Source organism: Somniosus microcephalus, chromosome 15, assembly GCF_052327205.1.
Source record: "Somniosus microcephalus isolate GS21.2 chromosome 15, FLI_Smic_1.0, whole genome shotgun sequence".
Taxonomy (NCBI): domain Eukaryota; kingdom Metazoa; phylum Chordata; class Chondrichthyes; order Squaliformes; family Somniosidae; genus Somniosus; species Somniosus microcephalus.
In genome coordinates this window covers 89291446-89311982 of record NC_141001.1, presented here as the reverse complement: position 1 = coordinate 89311982, position 20537 = coordinate 89291446, and the positions used below count along the sequence as shown (strand labels likewise).

The following is a 20537-nucleotide window of genomic DNA, read 5'->3' as shown; positions in this document are numbered from 1 at the left end:
AAATTGTTCAGCCTTTCTGTTGAAAATCAATTGGGTAACTGGAAGATCCAAATAATTTGGAGAAACCACAAACCTGATTAGCAACAGCACAAGTGAGGGATTAAAGTTTCCCTGGTAACTGAAATAGTCTGGCTATTTTGTTTTGGCGCTACAGTACTCTTTTAATGCACACTAAACCAAATAAACTGTAACTAATAAAACATTAAATGAAACTTAACAAATTAAATTGAAATTTGGTTGGCCGGGGGTGGTGATGCACTCCAGTCCCTGCGGTGCCCACCGGTTGCGGAAGGCGTGGCGCGTGCTCCATCTCCAGGGCCACCTGGGCGCGTGGCTCTACAGTATGTTAGAAAAATAAGGCAGTAATTACCAATTTAGCTTTACACTCTGGATAAGGAGAATTCAGGTGAGATCTATTACTTCCATTGATTGATCAGTGCTCCTCTTTGACGCTAGTATTGGTTGATACGCAGTTGTATATTGTGGCGGGTAGCATCATGTTATTCAGTGGGGCACCTGATTTGGCAATAAAGAGAGTTTCTTTTTCAAAGCCGGTTGGTACACCCCATTGCCGTTACCGCGTGGAGGCAGGGTTGGGAATGTGATGCTGGAGCTCTTTAAACGGCGATGATTAAAGCAGAGAAAGGAAGCGACGAAAAGCGGCTTGTTTCCTGAAGGCTCTCTGAGGGGCAGGAATTTTCTTGAGGCAGTAACTGGTAAAGTAAACTATCAATCATTGTCGGGATTAACCGGAGGAAAGAATTTGGCCTTGTACAGGTTGTTGGAACCTGGTACCTGGGGAATGTGGCACGGGGGTAGTTTGAGATAATTTATTCTCGGTGCAAATCAGCACCTCTAATGAAGAGTTCATGTGTGGGACTTTGTGCCTGACGCATAAACAAATGATTAATCTGACGGTACCCGGTAAAGTGCTAAACGATGTGACTTTCTGCAACCCGTGTTAATGCTTGGAGAAAGGAAATGGTTTAGTCATTGGGGACTAGCCTGGGACTGAAATCTGCCGCAGGTAGTTTAATTTAACACTACAAGGAGCGGCCCACCCCACCCGTCCCGTCAGCAGCTCTTCCACTACAGCAATGCACATTCAACTCGTGTCCCTGCTCTTTTTCTACTTTTATTATATTCATTTTTATCCATCGCGCTTTTAAATAATGCAGCCTTTGCCTCAAGAGCCACTTGTGACCAATCCTTGCAGGTCACTGAGCTGCAGGTGTCCCTATTGATTTTCCAGGCGACTGTGCTGAAGGAAATTATGAAATAATCTTTAGTCCAGACTATTCTCTTGGTCACCACCGAAGTAAATAGAATTATTTTTGTCGAATAACGATTATAAAAACGTATTTTGCAAAAGTATTAAAATTACTATATTTTGACCAGCAACAGAGAAAAGTCTTAATCATTATTGCAGCATTTTTTTGGGGAAAAAATGGGGCCTTTGCAGGGGAGTAAAGTGCAACGAGACTGTGTTAGGGAAGGAATGCAATTTGGGCCTGGTACTGATGTTTGAAGGTCTTTGCATTCCTCACAGTTCCCAATGTATTTGCCTTTTGTTCCTATTGTAAACTTTGACCTGAAATGAATTAATTTGAAGTGTGCTGTGTACGGCTTGGGGGGGGGGGGGTAGGAACTTTAATATTTACTTGGTTTGCTAGTTTACTTAGTTGCACTTTCCCTTGATTACACATTGGTGGCTAATTGCGGACCGTCTTGTAACTCCAGTGATCCTACTCTGTGTAATGGATGATGATCGAAGAAATTGCTTTCATGTAACGGGGCTCGACATTGTACTGTGATCGCCGGTTTGGTAACGAATTTCTTTATAACGGGTGATCAGATATATTTCTGCGAAATAACACGAGCCAATATAAACTTGGTTTTAAATAATGGTGTTTGAGTGTTCCGTGTGCATGTCAAATTGTACAAATGTCAGTTTATAACTTCATCATGATAGGGTGGGCTCAGCAATTTATATGGGGGAGTAAAATAAACGAAAGTGTTTTGTAAACGACCTAACCAAACCATGTATTTTTTTAGCATTAGGTCATCTTTAGTAAAGCTCATTACACACTCTGCATTTGTCAATCATTGTACTTTAGAGCAGTAACCTATTTTACGTGTATCTCTGGAAAAATAAACACAGCTCCTCCATATATTTTAATAGTGTTTGCAATCAGTCTCGATTTAGCTCATTTCAAAATCCCTCCTCGCATTTCTCTCAAACTCCGCACTAAATAAACATAAAACATGCCGTTAAGGTCATTAGCAGGTGTTTATTCAACTCCAGTGATTTTTAATTATGCTTAATCTGAAAATGTGGGCAGCTTTTCCCGCTTTGATTCTTTCTGTTTATGGCCGCAGAATTTGTTCATCTCGATCTTCAGGCATCTAAATGGGATTTGCTGATCAAATCATGTATCCAATAGTAGAAGTTGCTTCTAAAATAGCCAGTGTCGCCACCCTGGACATGTCAGTCAGCCCACCTGCTCCAGCGAACTCGATAAAATGGTTCCTACATTAGCCGAAATGGCTCTTTACCCTGTCTGCACCAACCCTGGGAATCGACTGTCAATCAGACTGCTGCAGCATCTTGAAAAGTTTAAATTTTGCACTTTGCTGGCTCCTAATGCATTTGATTGGGCTGGGGGATATCTCCCCTGCGCATCACAACCATAAACGCTTTCCTCATAAGTTTCTTATGGTTTCTTTTTATGTACAAATTTAGAAGTTCGAACAGGTCGTTAGTGAGGGAAAACATGACTAAGATGGATGTAATATCCTAAAGAACCCTGCACATTTAACTCAAAAAAAAAAAAAAAAAAAAAAAAAAAAAAAAAAAAAAAAAAAAAAATCCTTGTAGCCTTCAGGGAAATGTTTATCAGATTTACAAAGACTATAATCTATATAATTAAAAACATACATGGACTATATATTACTGTTTTATAGTAACACCCAGAGAGATCACAACTGTGACTATTTAAAATCCCCATTGAAATATAGAGTCTCATCTTTACATGTGTGCACCATTGTGTGGATCTCTTTTCACAAACCTACTCCACCAGTGTATTGGCTCTGCTGGTTTTGATTTTCAACTACTCATTACTAAGAGCATTCAGACTGTATGAGAGAAATGTTCTTCAAAATGGGACCTGGCTGCAAAATGCTCCAGTTCATTAAACACACAATCATTGTGTCATATTATCCAGCAAAAATAGCTCTACAAATATTTCTTTGGCATGAAATAGCTGCAGAATGTTTAGCCATTTCCTGCAGAACCAAACTTTAGAATATCTTAACATCGTCCTTTTGTTTCCCATGATATAGTCTACTTATACTGTCCAGGTATACTGTCCAGATATTTGACAACTCTATTTGCATAAAAAATATAAACTGAAAACCAGTTTAGAAATAGTGATTTCTATTATGAAATTTTAGACAAAGTTTGAATAATAGCTGAACTGATGCTAACAGTAGAAATCAGGAGGGTATTCAAATGTATTTGGTTTGAATTGGTACATTTCATGATCAATACTGATATGGGAAAGCTCTATCCCAAATTCACACATTGCAAAGAAGCTGTGGAAATAATTGTGTGTTTGTTTCTGTAAGGATCTTGATTTATCAGTTGCCCAATAGCACAACTATGTTGTGATTAATTTTACAATTAGCTTTTTGTATTTATTGAAATTCTACACCAGAGTGAATGTGTCCTGTTTATACCTGGAAAGTTAACAATGACTAACTTTGAAGCACACCAGTCTCTTGCAATTGGGTCACTTCCTCAGCTCAACAGTTGCAGCAGCTTTCTCTTGTACTTTCACACACCAATGGGGAGTGGGCCTTTGGCATAGCGGTAGCATCCCCGCCGCTGGGCCAGAAGGCATAGAGTTTTGAACCCCGCTCCAGACAGTCCCGGCAAGTGGAGTCGGAGCTCCGGCTCTAGCCCGTAAAACCCTCCCGCCATAGGACTAACCACCCTAATGGCTGGTACTAAGATGGTTACGGAAGGAGCGTTAATCGCGGCCAGAAATCCTTCCACCACTTCATACAGTTCCCCAAAGGGAACAGTATGGGAACAGTATGAAGACACGTACGACGACGACACACCAATGCAGCAACACTAAAGATGGTGGGGTAGAATTTCCGCTCTGGGCACAATTGGGAAACTAGACACGCATTGCGCTTGAAATTGCGCTGTTTTTCCGAAGTGAAGTTATGGTTCAAGTTTCCGCCTGAACTCATTTGCATGATAAATGTAAAATCTTCCATGAACCAGCGCAATCGGTCACCATAATAGAATGTAATTGTATTTTTTTTTGCATTTAAAAAATATTCATTGATACATTTAAGAATGGTAGCCTGGTGCAGTGTTATTACTACAGCTGAAAATGAGTTTATCACTAAAAAAGCAGTTTTAATTCGTGACTAGTCATGCATCTGTGACTAACCTTTTTATCACTGAAAATGAGTAAAAAAAACTATACTGAACCATTTACTGGTTTCATTGGTGTACACTAATCAGTTTCTTAGTAAATTAAATATTTAATATGTAAAAACTTCTAAAATATGCCTACTAGTGACTGTGCAGCATAAAAAACCAAGTTCAATTTAAAGAGCCTCCTCGAACGACTGAGACGGGTGCAATCGGTGGAAACTCGCTGATTATTTCAATCTGGGGTGTGGGCGGGGCCGGCTTCAGCAAAATGACTTTGAACCAGCATTAAAGATTGCGGAAATTCAATTTATGTTTGATGTAACTTGCGTTTAAAATTCCCTGATCTTTTGCGCTGGTTTGGCCAGTTTTGCGCTGTTAATACTAGCGGAAACTCAATCTCCTGTGTGAGAGTATGGTCAATGGTAGATGGATTTGATCTCTCGACCTGACTGACTGACCCCAGCACCTGGTGGTTCAAACCTGAACTGCAGATCTCAAACCACAGCGTAAATGCAGTCTTTGCAGTTGGTGCCCCAAAGAGCAAAGTTCAGCGGGGCCATGCTGGATAAAAATTTTGAACATATCCGAAATCCTTCTTCATGGACTTCTCTTTCTTGGGATGATCATGTTAACGTGCGCAAAGTCACTGTGCGAGGAATTATGATGAACTCAGATTGGATTTTGTTGTGAATGGTCCCTTCAGGGTGCGTTTACACTGTTAGTTTCGTGCTGGTGTGAAATGGAATTGGCTTCACCTGATAAATTTGTGTGGTGTAAATTGTGTCCAAGCCTGAACTGACAGCAATGTACAGTAAGACTTTCTTCCCTTGGAGTCTCATTCCATTTTGCTCCAATTTTAGTTCCAGCCCAGACTGCAGATTCAGACTGCATTTACACGCTGCCCACATTTTCCAAGATCCCATTCCACCAGCATGGCCTTGTATGCAGCAGGTGGCTTATTGTAAAATCTCAAGTGCGCAGCCTGTGATTTTGATCCATTGATTTCACTGAATAGAAAATTGCAGGGATTTTCTGGTGATCCACCTACTACATGCGAGGTCCCACTGGTGGCCCCAAAAATTCTCACTGTAACTGCAGCATCAGTGCAAATGGGTTCATTTTGCACCGAAAATGCACCCTTAATTCAGAGTTGAGGCCTAACCTGATGGCAGAGTGAAGCCGTGAGACTCCTTGGAAGGCACAGTCTTGCACTGCTTGACTCTGATACCATATGGAATATAAGGATGCATTCACATTAACTTCACACCAATGCAAAACTGGCAGTGTAAGGGTGCATTTACCCTACAAGTTTAACATTGGTGTGAAGCCACTTCATCTTTGCACTAACAAACTTGTGTAGTGTAAATCGGGTGCTGAGGCCCAGATTGACACCAAAGCAGAGTACGACTCCATCCTCCAAGGTGTCTCGCTCCATTTTCTTCTGATGTCAGGTCAGGCTGTGACTGATTTTGGCTTCCATTACACTGTAACTGCAGCATTAGTGTAAAGCAAACCCACTTTTTACTGATGTAGTTGTATTATAAATACACCCTAAATCCAGTGTCCGGGCCTAGAAGTAGAATCAGACTCCTTGGAGGGGGTGGTCTTGCACTGCTTGAGTTTGACTGCATATATTGTAATGGTGCATTTAACTGTTTCTGTAGCGCCAGCGCAATGCAATTTTGCTTCTCATTGATGTTGCAGTTAGTGTAATTGGAGACTGAATTTAGTGTATGGGCTTGACCTCAATGAAATTTCCTGGAGAAAGTAGTCTTCTTGGAGTAAGTTTGTGCCTTGACACCTGACTCTCTCAGTTTAGCATCAATTCAAGCAATTTGATCTTTGCACCAATACTAAACTTGACAAGTGTCAATCCACCATTAATCCAGTGCAACGTCAATCCAGCTTGGCAAAGTGCTTGGGGTGTTTTGGGCCTCGCGCGTACTTTTGGAAACCTATCTGATCCTAATTTAAATGTTTACAGAGCATTTACTCTTGACATTTAAATTGCTGACCTTTTTGGAGATTTGTGTGTTCTCCTAAATGGGAGTTCCAGCAAGGCATGAGCCAAGCAAGGTTCTGACTGGAACTTGAACTGCAGCTATTGATCCAAGACTGGTAGCTACAGTGTAAATGCACACTTTAGGTTATAATGTACTGAACAAAGGTCATTCAAAATAAATTTGTTTCTGCTGTTTTTATTACCAATTATGTTACTGATTCATAAATTTGTAACATTGCTGTAAGTTTCTGAAAAATATTATCCTAGGAGTCAGATGTCTTGCGATAAATGTCAATCTGGATTTTCCACATTCATGATTGTTTATTTGTTTGTGCAAATAAATCTACTCCGACTGCATGCAATATCATTTATTTTATAACTCAATTAAAATGGAGGCTAGCAACTGAAATTTTGACAATACATGTTAATTGTTGCGAATCATAGTCTATATTTAACACTTTCACTGCCTGGGTTTGTCAATCAATGTCCTACCATTTTAAAAAAATGCTCTTTTCACATCAGTTGGGAAATATGAACCCGTCTCCTAATGGCCAGGTCTCCCAACACAACACTGGCCACAACTTGACACCACGAGACCGAGGCCTCGTCTGCTCTCTCAGGTGGATATAAAAGATCCCATGGCATTATTTCGAAGAAGAGCAGGGGAGTTCTCCCTGTGTCATGGCCAATATTTATTTATCCCTCAATCAACATCACTAAAACAGATTATCTGGTTGTTGCACATTGCTGTTTGTGGGAGCTTGCTGTGTGCAAACTGGCTGCCACGTTTCCTACATTACAACAGTGGCTACACTTCAAAAAATAAAGTACTTCATTGGCTGTAAAGTGCTTTGGGATGTCCTCTGGTTGTGAAAGGCATATATAAATGCAAGTCTTTATACTATAACAAGATTTCCTGTATGACATTGCATCAGAAACACCTTTGCAGAGACACAAGAACTGAGGTTTAGGGGTACAGATATATTGCACAAAGAGAACTGGGAGCAGTTTTTCTTTTAACTTGTAAAGAGGCATGGGGTCCTGATTTATACTGGCACTGCCAAGATCATGGAGTCAGATTTTGAAGCCATTTCTCCACTCTATTTACATTTGAGGTTAGCGTGATGTCCTCAATGTGGCATGCTTTAATGACATTTTAGTTTAGACCCTTAAATTCTGAAGACTGCATTACACTCTCTAAATAAATTCTGGCTTCCGCTGTGTAACTCCCAGCTGCTGCCATACATTTGACTTTCATACTGCAGTTTGGGTAAAAACGCACCAAAGCTGCAGCCCAGCATGTTCCAGTCAGCATTGGGTGTGGGACCACCTGGATTACATTACTTCAGCTTCACATTAGTATCTGAATAACCACAACCTGTGTGGAGCAATTTTTTTTAACTATTAAAGCCCTCTCGGCTCTTTTCTAATCTTAAGAATTTCACTGGCAGTTCAATGCTGGTGCCCAGACACATGCATTTAACTACCAGGCTTAAAGCATCTCAGTTATGAGGTGGGGGTGGGATTGAAGAGTCTGTTGTTGTTTACTTTGGCGAAGAGAAGGCTCGGGGAGGCCGTCAAGCATTCAACATCCTTGGGGGAATGGATAACTTGAACCCTAATACAATGCTGGAGATTACCACAAGCTCTAGAAGGTGGGGGGCGGGGGTTCCAGGCTGGAGCTTAGAAGGAAGGAGGTGCCCAAATATTTTTAATTTAACTACTCAGAGAAGAGCAGTGAATATCTACCTCCATAACTCTTTGCGCAGATAATGTGGAAAAAAATTAAAGAACAGGGAATCAATGTTTGAGGGTGGGTGACTGAGCAGTATAGTTTTTGAGGCCTGCCAGATGAATTGCAGAGTATTTTCCAGCCCTGTACATCCCTCTACTAGGTTACAGTGCCAAAGTTCTACTTTCCCTGAATTTTGAGTGGTAGAACAAGGCAGCATTACTTTTGTGCTTCCCCTTCTCCCCACTCTAAAACAGTTGTGTCAAACAGTATTTGAAGTATAACTGCAGTATTAGGGTGTTTTTACATTTGGCACTTCTGTAGTTCACCTGAAATAGTGATGTCCATGCACTGGCTTCCCACATTTTCATGGGTTTACAATTTTGGCATCAGAATAATGGAGCCAGTTTTTGCAGTAGGAGGTGAAATTCATCTTGGACAGTGACCGCCCGTTTTACACTCCACTCAATTATGGTAAAGAAAATAGGGCAGAGTGTAAAATTGGCTACCAATGTGCTATCGCCGGTTTTGCCCCCATACAGTGCTAAAACTAACTCCATTATTCTGGTGGCAGAATTGTAAATCCATGAAAATGTAGGTCTGCTATTTTAGCATCAGAACTGATTTTGGAATGTAAACGCAGGGAGAATATGTTTTAGAATGTGAACGCAGGGATCCTCTACATAGTGATCTCATGTGATCCAAACTCTAGGAGGGCCAGTATAAAACCACCTTGATTGTCACGTCTCTATAGACGATAGCCCAAAGGGCTGAGTGGTTAAGAAAATGGTAACCACAGTGCCCCTGCAATACTAAAGTTGGAGTTTATGCCAATTGTTGGTGCAGAGTAGACCGGGTTTTATTCTACATCTGACCAATGCTACTCCTGACGAAGGATTGCTTGATGCTGACAGACTGTCAGAAATAGAATTATCATTTCCCCAGCACAAACATCTCGCTCTCTCTTTCGAGTGCAAAATTCAAACTAAACTGATTTTAATATATTTATGGTAACTCGCTTCCCCCAACTCTGTGAAGAAGCTTCGGCTTTGCAAATTCCATCCTGTGCGGATGACGAATGTTGGCGTGCTGCTGGTTGGAAAGGAAATTCAATACTTAGCGTTATTATATCAGCTGCAATGTTATTTAACTTTGAAACCAGCGCAGAGTCAAATGCAATAAGCCCAAGGACTATGGTAATGCTGCAGCATTTCACAGAATTGAGGTACATTATAAAATCTGGAGTTAATTGGCAGTTCCCCTAATTCACTTAAATAATATATCACAGAACATCATTGATGTAGATGTTTCCGGACAGCTCTGTGTGTACAGTGCATTTTGAATGTATCTCAAGTTATTCAGAAACTCCTTTCCAACAGTAAGCATGGTGCCTACCTGTGCATAATTCTCCCTGGTTAAAATGGGTAACTCGTAGGCAGTGGAGAAGTGACTCCGGACTTGCTGCATCTGTCCAAAGCGCTCTCTTTTCCTCCATTTAGCTCTTCTGTTCTGAAACCAAACCTAAGGCCAATAGAACAAACGCATGTAAATTACTTCCATTTTCTACAGGATATGTACAAGTGGGAGATCGCGAACACATCAATCCCAAGACTATGCTTTGCTCAGATTACAGATTTGACCTGAGAAATCTCCGGCAGAATTTTTTTTTAGACATGAATTTTCAATAACTTTGCTTTGAAGTATAGGCTGTTCTTTATCACAGTAATGCGACAAGCAGAAAATCTACTAAAACGATAGGTTAAAGTCTTGATTTATGGGTCTTAACCCAATTGCCCAGAGTTGCCACAGCTGAATCTGTATACATAACAGGCTCCAGTTTCAAAATTATATTTTTATTATATTTCAAAGGCCTGTTGTATCGGCTGACGATTTTCTATATATTATAAATTGAATAATGCAAATTACTGATCCCGCTACTCCGAAATGCTTTTCAAATAGCCAATTTTAAAATAAATCTGGAAATAATTTGTAACGGTTTCATTTCGTAGAAGGCTGAAATTGCCACTTCGAAACGTTGAACAGTCCCATCAGTTAAAACAGTTTTTAATCAACGACAACTTGCACTGCTGTAGCTGTAGAAAAACTCCCAATGCGCTTCACAGAATGAAGAAATAAATGAACGCTATTCAATGGTTGATTCGAGCTGGGTATCCATTCACTGCCGTTTGCAGATTATTAACTTCCTAATGGCGTGTTAACGTTGTCTCGCTCTTAACAAGAAAAATGTTGCCTTTGATGTGACTCTAAAGCCTGTCGCTGTCGAAACCTTTTCACTGCGAGATGACTATAATATCCGTTTACTTTAACTATCACTTCATCTTCGGCCGGCTTAATATGAAGCAGAACTGGAGATGGCAAGATAACGCCGGTAATCCAATTTATCGCCGCGCGCAAAACACTGGGGAAACGACTCATTTACAAGCAGAATCAAGACAAATGGAAGTTTAAAGGAATCTTGCAGTTTTGCTTACTAGCAATCACTGGCTTGACAAATGTCGACTTGAGTGCGACGTAAACCTGAAACGTATAAAGATACACTAGCGCTGTAGATGCAGTTGGAGCTCTGTCCTACTTGTCAACATTTATCGCATGGGAATCAACAGCTCGAAACCTGTTTCTATTTTCTGACTGAATAGTCCAGCCTCCAGTAAGTAAACGGTTGTAGTAATACTGGGGGGGTGGGTGGGATCTGAGGAAAGTTACAACTTGGGCTAATGCGCTGTTAACCATCAACATTTGCAACTTTAATAATGTGCAGTCGCGAGTTTTAAAAACCCTTGTGCACTTTCGAATCGATGCCACGCTGGACACTCTCGGTTCCATTAACGTTATCTGAACTATTAAAACCCAGAACTTTCCCTGCCCTTGCAGCTTTTTCAGTTTATAATCCCAGCACTGCCCCCCCCCTCCCCTCCCACCGTTCGAAAAGCAAAACAAGAAAAAGCTTTCATGTGTTTCTAGAGCTTTAAAAATAATCTCTAATGTTGGCGGTGATTTAAGGCCAGCTCATTGTTTATCTTTTCATATGATAAGATGATGCAGGAGAGATTGTGTTACCGTCTCAGTTCACCGATTTGCGGGCGGTCGTTAACTTCCTCCAACTCTGCGCTGCACACTTGGTGCATTACGGTTACATTCAGTGACTGTATTTTCCAGCAGATAATCAGCACAGCCCTTTGAGTTTGATTAGTGCTCTGATTGCCTCGCAGTGTTTGGGATGGAGATCCGAAAGCTTGAGACCTCAACCCCTGCTCATTTTTACGCTTAAAAAAAAACACGGTGACATAAACTGCTCTAAAAAGATCTCCTTTGTTGGTTTGATTTAGAAATCGTGAAAGGTTAGATTTTTACGGGGGGCGGGGGGTAATCCAAAAGGTGAAGCCATGAAACTCGAGGCTGAAAGCAGATACTTTTTATCTCCAAAAAGATCGGAAATACGAGTACTTGATGGGAAAGTCCTAAAGCTGCAGTATGTTTTCATTGCATGTTTAATTTCCTGCCCTGACTGCCCTTAATTCCCCCGTTTTGATGGAGTTCTATATATAGGCCTTCGCAAGCTGCATTATTACAATTTGCCCAAACACATCAGCACAGAGTCCGACTGTTTGGACCAACTGGTGTCTGCAGAAAGGGGACTTTTTGTTTGCTTTCAAAAGTATTTTATGCGACTTAAAAGAAAGTGGGTCTAAAACCTGGTAGAGCGAATGTACAGTAAAGATGCTTATCGTTGCAAGGTCTGTGAGAGAGGGAGAACCTTCGGCTGTGGATCGGATTTTATCTGAATTAATTTCGTATAGAATTGCCAATAGGAAAATTAATATATGTGCAACCGTAATAAAGATTCTGAGATAATTTCCCGTCTTTCTGGGTTTTTTTTTTAGATATAGAGCGTTACTGTTTGTTCCAGGTTGATTTGAGATTTAGTAAAGCAAAATCGTAATTAAGCAGTTTCTTAATTATCGCTGCCGGGATTCACTTGTATGTTACAAAATGAAGCTTCTGCGGACCATCCCCCCCCCCCCCCCCATGCTATTTCTATTGGTTTCAACTGATACTGATGCTGATCCTGTCCTTGTCCAATGCAGTATGACTTCTGGAGCATGTCAGCACGCTCACATCATGAATATTTATAATGCGCTTTATCAAACGGGAAGAAATTGACTTCCTATGAATGTTAAAACATTGGCGCTCAACCTTACTACCACAGTTCATACAAGTTACTCCAATGCGTCTTAACTCTCCCGAGTAATGTCCTATCCTTATCAGTCAGACTGATCTTCCTGGACAGTTCATGCTCGTAAAGCACATTGCAATAATGTGTGTCTCGCATTTGAAGTTTTTAAACATCCCTATAAGGAATGAATATTGTACTTCGGTGTTTTTTTTAAAGCAGGCGCTGCATCACTTTTAAAACATACTATAAGTTGCATTTTTAACTTTCCAAAAACTGACACCGGTAAGTTTGTAACTGTGACACAATTCAATTAGAGAGGCTGCTTCAAAAACAGTAAGAGTCAAGACCCGGGCAAAAACTGTTAACTCTGCAGTCTGCCTCTTGTACGCACAGTGACCTCTCCTCAATAGCAAAGCAGCATTTTTGTATGGGGGGGGGGGGGGGGGGAACACTGCAAGAACGACGCCCATCCCATAAATAACGCCATAGTTAATCCTTGAGCCGCATGTTGGTTATACTTCACGGATTCTGCACAATTATCAATTTAAAATTGTTTACGACTTCGGTTGAATTATATAAACATTAACTGTAATTGCAGGGGAATCATGTAGAGTAAACGTAGGTAATTTATCCAGTCCGGATTTGTTAATGCCGATGTGGAGAGTGATTGATTAATAGTGATGTTTCAATGTTTACTCGGGGAATACATGAATGGAACCGAAGATTCTCCTAGGACTGGCTCTTCATTATGCTAACGTTTTTTGTAACGGATCCCCGCTCAAATAACTGGTACTGTGTTTCCTTATGCTATCGACAAACCCCACTTTCCGTTCTCCATTCATTAACTGGTGAGATATCCCCGCTCACTCTTTACCTGCACACGAGCTTCTGTCAGGTCAGTTCTCAGTGCGAGCTGTTCCCTGGCATAAACGTCAGGATAATGAGTCTTTTGAAAAACCTTTTCCAGTTCCTCCAGCTGGTAACTGGTGAAGGTGGTCCTGTTCCTGCGCTTCTTGCCCTTGTTGCTGTCGCTCTCGCCTTTGTCCATGGCACTGGACAGCTCGGTGTTGGCTCCTTTCATTGCCGCCTCTTTAACGCTGAGGTAGGGACTCTCCATCACGGCAGGGTCTGAGCTCTGGGGCAACTCCGACTCTCCCAGCGGGCTGTCTTTAGCTGAACACAAACAAGAGTCGAATTAACGGGAATACTTGAGTAAAATACTGTGCTTAATAATCGTTTCATCTCTTAACCCTTTCAAGTATTGGATTCCATTCCTTCCTAAAACGAATATTGCTGGGCACAATTAAAACGGCCAATTTCCAATATTCAGGAAAGTACCATTAACGATTAAAAGTACCATAAATTCCAATACATTAAAAAATTGGGACCTCGTGAGAAAATACTGCACAAAAAATTAAAAGGCGATTACCACTTCAAGCTTTCCAAAGATTCGCGCCTTCCCAATATCGCTTTTCCTATTTTTGCCCTTCTCTACAAATCTTCCTTTGGATGTTGTCAATAAAAATGGCGCCTGTTCTGTGTAGTACTGGTAGTTACATACTACATGGCGATTGCTCTCAGTGGGAATGTCCATTTAAAGTCAATCTTTACTGCTCCTATATCCGCACATGCTGCTCTACTTGGTGCACAGGAATGACTGGATAACGCAAAGCGTTTACTTGGCTGCTCTTGTGTACCACCATCTGAGTCTGTGTTCACTAATGGTCTGGAATTAGAGCAATAAAGACTTTTGTTGCCTAAATTCGAGTATGTTCCTGTATGCAAAGGGACTAGTGTATCCGTGTCCCACATAGTTTATACTTTTAAAAATATTTATCGAAAAGTACTGATTGAGTGCTTATCACCATCTTCCCATAGTTTTTCTTACATTTATTTCCACGTAGATAAATTTAGATTTATAACTCTACGCAATGTTATTGGCTAATGTAAACTTGAAAGTGAAAACAGCTTTCAAACTCCCATGGCTGAGCCGGCGTCTGTGGAGGATTGGACTAATGCACCGTCTGTCTTAAAACCGGTTTCATTAAGGAAACCTATACGCGGATGTATATTCTATGTAGATCGGTGGGCAAGTCTAAAATTGTTCGGTGACACAGATGAATGAAAGCAAGACTGAGATTAAGACGGTCACTATCTGGGTACATCTGTACTGTGTGTGTGTGTATTGGCTTTCCACCTTATTCGCTATTCCGCGACTCTGGTGTGTGAAAAGCACGGGGCCCATACAAACAAGCCCCAGTCAAGACCCTGCAGATAAATTGAACGCCTTCCGGGTAAGCTAGTTCTTGGGAAGGGGATGTTGTTGCTGAATATTTCCCTCAAATATTTCACTTTTAACTTGCTAACCTTTCCATGGAAATTTCCCATCACTCTCTCCAGTAGATATGAAAACGGAGTTCACTTATGCACCAATCAATTTCACCTCTTTCCACCCCCCACCAACAAAAAAATTAACGCATCTCCTTGCAGACAAAGCTACTTCATATAAAACGAGCCGGAGGAGAGGCGAACTTCAAGCAATGATTGGACATTTCTACCTGACCCACAATGATGGCTTGTGCACAATTCTGCGTCTGTGTTTGGGTGGGTAGTTTAAAGCCCAGCAAATGGGAACGTTAGAGCGTTCTAATCATAGCTTGGTGAGACTATTAACTTGTTTCGGTTAAAGCAATGCCTATATGTAAACAATGTCTGCATAAATGTTGGGGGGGGGGGGGGAGTATAATTGCAGCGGGAATACGATATAGCCCATAACTTGTAATAAAAACAGAAGATGTTGGAAATACTCGGCAGGTCAGGCAGCATAACTTGTAGGCTGTTTTGTGCTATTACATAAATGGTTCAAATCTTCACCTCACTGCACATTCCTGCGCTATAATAATCATGCACTATCTGAAACGTCCCTTTATATAAGTATTATTACAGTCGTTAACAGCCGGCTCGGTCTTCAGTGCACAAACGCAGAAAGCAAGATCCCATCTTTTGTCTTCCTCTGCACATCGATTACTAACCTAGTGTGGGCCTTGTGTTTCCAGAGGAACAGTGCATGGACCTGTAACCTGTTGGAAAATAATGCACCTTGACGTCTGATAAACTTGGATTATTTTATGATAAATATAAAATTTCTAGTCTATTCTCTTTCTAGCACGTCTGTCAATGTATGGTATAAATTGTACATTGTATCCCATCCCACCCAAATTAATACATGTTGTAGTTATTTCGTACAAATTACAGAACGTGTTTGTCTTGGTTCCAGTGAAGATACCACTAGTTACCGGTCCTCGCGTCTCTTGTCTACCGTGGACTTGACCGATAATAGAGAAATTGCATAACTCAGCCAGTTGAACACTACCAGTTAATTTTCATTTATTCCTATCGCCTGCCTTTCATTCCGTATTAATTATAATGCATTCATATATTATGAAATCTGCGTTTTGTTGTGAAATGTTGAAGTTTAAACCATAGGTACAACTTTTTCCAACTTGTGATGTCTGATATACTTGCATTATAAGGGAAAGTCGGGCACACAGAGTGGGTGGGAAGAATTGGCTTTTCCCTGCTTGGCAAGACCTTGGGAAGATGTTTTATTGTCTGAATAAATTTCTGTTGTTTACCAAGTAACGTCATTTCCTGCTAAACTGTTTCCTAACTAGTTTGGACGATGAATCTGCAACAGAGATTGCTCGGAAACCTTGAGCATGTGCAAGCCCTTTGAGAGCCTGTCCTTTTTTTCCAGATGTTTTTGCAGCAGTTCATTATTTTATATCATTATCCAATGAAGGAAGGTCACCCTTTCTAGAGTGTCATTGCAAGGGACATATGTTTTAACGCAAGCTGTGTGCTGATTTTCGGAGTCCCATTGCAAGCAGTCCGAAGTCCCAGTTCATTCGATTCATATTTAACATTCCATATTTCACCAAACAGACGAATATTTATCATGGAACCACAAAACAGACCGGCGGGGAGACGCAGTATGCAACAATTTATACTGATTACAATGGGTGTGTGTGCATTTAACCATGTAATAAAGTTATACTTCCTGAAGTATGTACAGATATATACCATTATATAATTCGATTGCCTCTTATTGCCCTGATTATATATTTCACGTTCTTTGCGAAACATCAGTATAATGATATGCAAACGAAATGATGTGAACATCCTCTGAAAATGTTTCCTTACATAGATTGAAATAAATAAACTGATTGTAACCTTTGCTGGTGTCATTTCCAAAAGGATAAAATAGCATCTCGTAAGGCGCAAACTAAAAGAAGGAAAGGGTACTTTAATTTCTATATATAATTTCTATAATATAACTCTGCATCTAATTTCTGGCTTGCACACAGTTGGTTTGTCATACCTTGGATGTGTTAAACTATCCAAAATCTCCATGAGCCCTGCGAACGCTCGTCTTGTCTTGACAGCGAGGAAGTGGCTGTGTTAAACTCTTGGGACATACAGTCTCATGCAGCGGGATTCCGGTTTTAAAAGTCCAGTATATCGTGGGGTGTTCTTGTTGCTTACACCGTACGATTTGTTCTAGATTCTTGACCCTGGCCTGTGAGGCCCTACAGTTTACAACGCAATTTCTGCCCGAGTCATCGTATAAATTCGTGCTTGATTTTGAATTCAAAGGGTAAACGCACAGGATAAAACCGATCGTAAAAGAGCGAAGCCCAACCCACCCGCCCCTACTATTTGCAGAATGACCGACTTCATGATCTGCAGAACAAGGGGTCTGCCTTACCTTTCAGTCTGTACGGTAATTCTCATCAAATAACCAAATCTCCGCGGCAGGGCGCAGCTGACCAGCTCGCCAGAAGTTCAGAAATTCCTTTTTTTTTGTGCAAAGGCTGTGTGCGGGAGGAATCCCTGGGCAAAGCGAGCAGGAGTGAATGTGTGTTTTATCAGCGTTTTTTTTTAAGTGAAAGTGATGCCGGGAACTCGCTCGCCGCTCAGCCTATGATTTAAGGAGCGGAAAATGCCAAAAGAAAATGCGTCATTACCCCATGTGTCCTCAATCTCCCCAAAGAAAGGCACTCATCGCAACACCAGGAAGGACGTACAGCGCGGAGCCTCTCCCCAACCTCTACTCTCAGAGACGCAAACGTTCAGAGGATTTTACAAAGAAAAAAGGATTTGTCGGTCTGTTTCAAAAACGGCATGAACGCTGTAACCATGCCGGTTATAATGTGCAATGGCTCACATTCTGCAAGATTATGGGTGGATTGGGATTTACCATACTATTTTTTAGCGTGTGTTCATCCCTTTTAATTCAAAATCGACTAAGAATATACACCAGTCCAAATATTACCCCCCCCCCTTTATTTTACCAATGGGAATTCGGGTTATAAATCCTCACTTGGGATCTGATTGAACGCGTGGTATAAGTGATAGTCGAGATAAACTGCACTTAGCAGTGAAGTGCGTTTTAATGAGATGTACAGTTGTATTGGGCTCTCGCTTTAATTTGATGCAAAGTTATATTGGACTTTGGAGGTGCTGCGTCCATCTCGATTTGACTCGAGTTTGGTATGAGTGCACTTGTTCTAAGGACTTTGTGGTTAACTGTAATAGAATTGTGGAAATTCATCCTCGATTGCCTCTGTCGAATTCTAACGTTCACAAACGATGAATGTGAAGTTCAGTCCCTAAATGTTTTAAAAGCTGATTCAAACTTCGCTTCCGATTTATGTTTTTTGAAAGTACAAATATTTGTACATGGATCGCACTGGACCCAATCAAGCTGTAAAACATCATATTAAAATATACTATTGCACAATATAAAACGTCTTCAAATCGAAGATCAGGCATTAAAAGTACTGGTTTACTGACTTTACTGTGAATGCACTTTCTTTATTTCACACATTTATTTCTCTTGCGTCCTGTTCTGGTCTTTCAAGTTAAGCCGTGTTGTATAACCTAAACGGTACGCCTTTCCTGTTCAGTAACATCTTTCCTCTATTCCATAGGTTTAAAATTCTGCAGGTGTGATTTTTTTAATGTACATACCGGGACACTGTCTAATTCCTATTTACAGAAGCAGGGCTTTCTTGGCTGTTGTACTATAGTTAAAGGTCTCAGACTGATACCTATGGCGTGCACTGTGCTGCTGGCAGACCCGAGTTATAATGCTGACTGGCCCTCAGTCAGCTTATCTGCACTCCCTGTTGGCTATTTTTTTCCATGTAAGAGAGTTAAAACAGAAGCAGCCAATCTCTTCTCACACGAGTTTACAGAGTTCCCACGCGGTCCAGTGAATCACCTGGGCACACTGAAATATGGCTTGGTTCAGAGTCATAGTGCAAACCGCAAGTGGCGCGCGATACTACCTGTCGGATGAACCAACACCTCTGGCGTAAGGGTGTGCTACAATAACGTTAGCGTGTCTTTTGACGCGAAAATTGGAGCCTAAATATGGAGTCCTAGTCAGTTGGCTCCCCAATGCATTGGGAACTTGAAATCTCCAGCAGCCAGAGCTTTCAAGCCCCAACTGCAGATCCTCTCCCCAGTTCATGCGCAATCTGGAGCTCTTTGGGTTCCAAGTTGGCATTTCATTTTGCCGCACAGCCCTGGACTGTAACGACGCCGTGGTTGTCGATTAAGCTTTGCAAAGAGGAACCGAGAGTGGGCTCGGAAGAGGCAGTAAACTCCACACCAGCAAACTCGAGAGCAATTCACTCTCCATTCGCTTTGCGCACCGTAAATGCACCCTGAATGCACTTGGGAGACAGATTGCTGATCTAACAGCACGAGTTATGCTCCCACTTTTGCATCAGTGCTAGCCCCAAACTGCGTTGCCCTGACGCAAACGTTTGCAGTATAACTAACCTACACTGTCACTTTTGTGTGTGCATAAAGAATTTGTATTCATGCAAATGTGGTAGTATAAAGCCAGGATCAGGAACCTGACTGCTGAGCATATGATAGCGGGAGGAGTCACAGCACTGGTTTTAACCCCAGCGGTCGCACCCAGGCTGCAGTATATTTGTCTGGTTTCAGATGTAGAGCAGTACACTGGCTGCCCATCCTGTGTCGTGACTTAGGATGCGCCCGAACCAAAATCCGGCATGTGACAGTAGTTTTCTCTCTTTGGGGAGGTGGGGGGCGGGTGTTGGGGGCAAAGCCTGTTCCTGAGCTCTCTCTCTCGTTGTTACACTCCACTTTGCATTACAATGTGGTAAGGGGATAGCTTTGTACATTGTTATTTTAAACATTGACAAATAGGTTTTAATTGTGTACATTTTGTAACGCTTTCCAGAAATGTCAACAACTAAGATGAACTTTTTCTTTAATTTCACACCTTAATCTTACCCCCTAGTGCCGGCGTCCAGTTCTTCACCAAATAAGCAACGGCTTTCAGAGTGCCAAAAGAATAATCGGCACATCAGAGGGACAGTATAACTGCAATGTACCCAGACGCTTACTGGGACGTATCACAGTTTAATTTGGATTAGCTTTCATACCATTGGAAACATACCATGTACCAACCAGAAAACGATTGTAATGTATCGATTGCAAGACAGATTGAGATAAAGATTATTTGACCCATTTGATCAGAATACCAATCCTACCATTTTCCCATTACACCATTTAGCTGTTTTTTTATATATGTGTGTGACTTCAGTGTCCTGGACTCAACCGCCAACCTGCTTCAGCTGTTGAGCACCGTCTGTGTAAATAAATATTTTCTGCGCTAACATGTCCTCACGACCTTGAACGAGTGTCCGTTTATCCTCCTGCCTAGTATATCCAGAAATACTGTGCTGGGTTGACCTTCCCTCTCCCGTTATATGCCTCTACATGGTCCTTTCTGCACTGCCTCTACTTTATTCTTCATAGTTCATCCCCTAACACTCGGGTCAATCTCATTGCTCGCTTCCCAATTTCGAGCGCCTGGATGGTTTATGTGTTGCGGTGGCTAGCACTGTCCTCGGCACTCCAGATGCGTTGTGATCGGAGCACTAAAGAGAGAATTTTTAAAAATCCTGGTTTATAACGATAACTCTAAGTAGATGCACGGATTTTTTTAATGGCTTCATGTTTCACAAGACAAAATCCCATTAGATGACATGATTGAATTATATTTTATAATCGGGAGGATTAACTGCCCACGGCGCGTTCTTTGTTCTTA

At 41.4% G+C, this 20537-nt stretch overlaps 1 protein-coding gene across 1 annotated transcript in view; it reads right to left on the bottom strand.

The window, feature by feature from the left end:
* Window positions 1-20537, bottom strand: part of LOC147107070 (homeobox protein aristaless-like 4) — a 37710-nt gene that overhangs the window by 3158 nt on the left and 14015 nt on the right. The window contains exons 2-3 of the mRNA XM_086008107.1: window positions 13257-13555; window positions 9583-9708 (exon numbers count right to left, since the gene is read on the bottom strand). Of these exons, the coding sequence (XP_085864233.1) occupies window positions 9583-9708; window positions 13257-13555 (425 nt within the window). The remainder of the gene's footprint in view (window positions 1-9582; window positions 9709-13256; window positions 13556-20537) is intronic.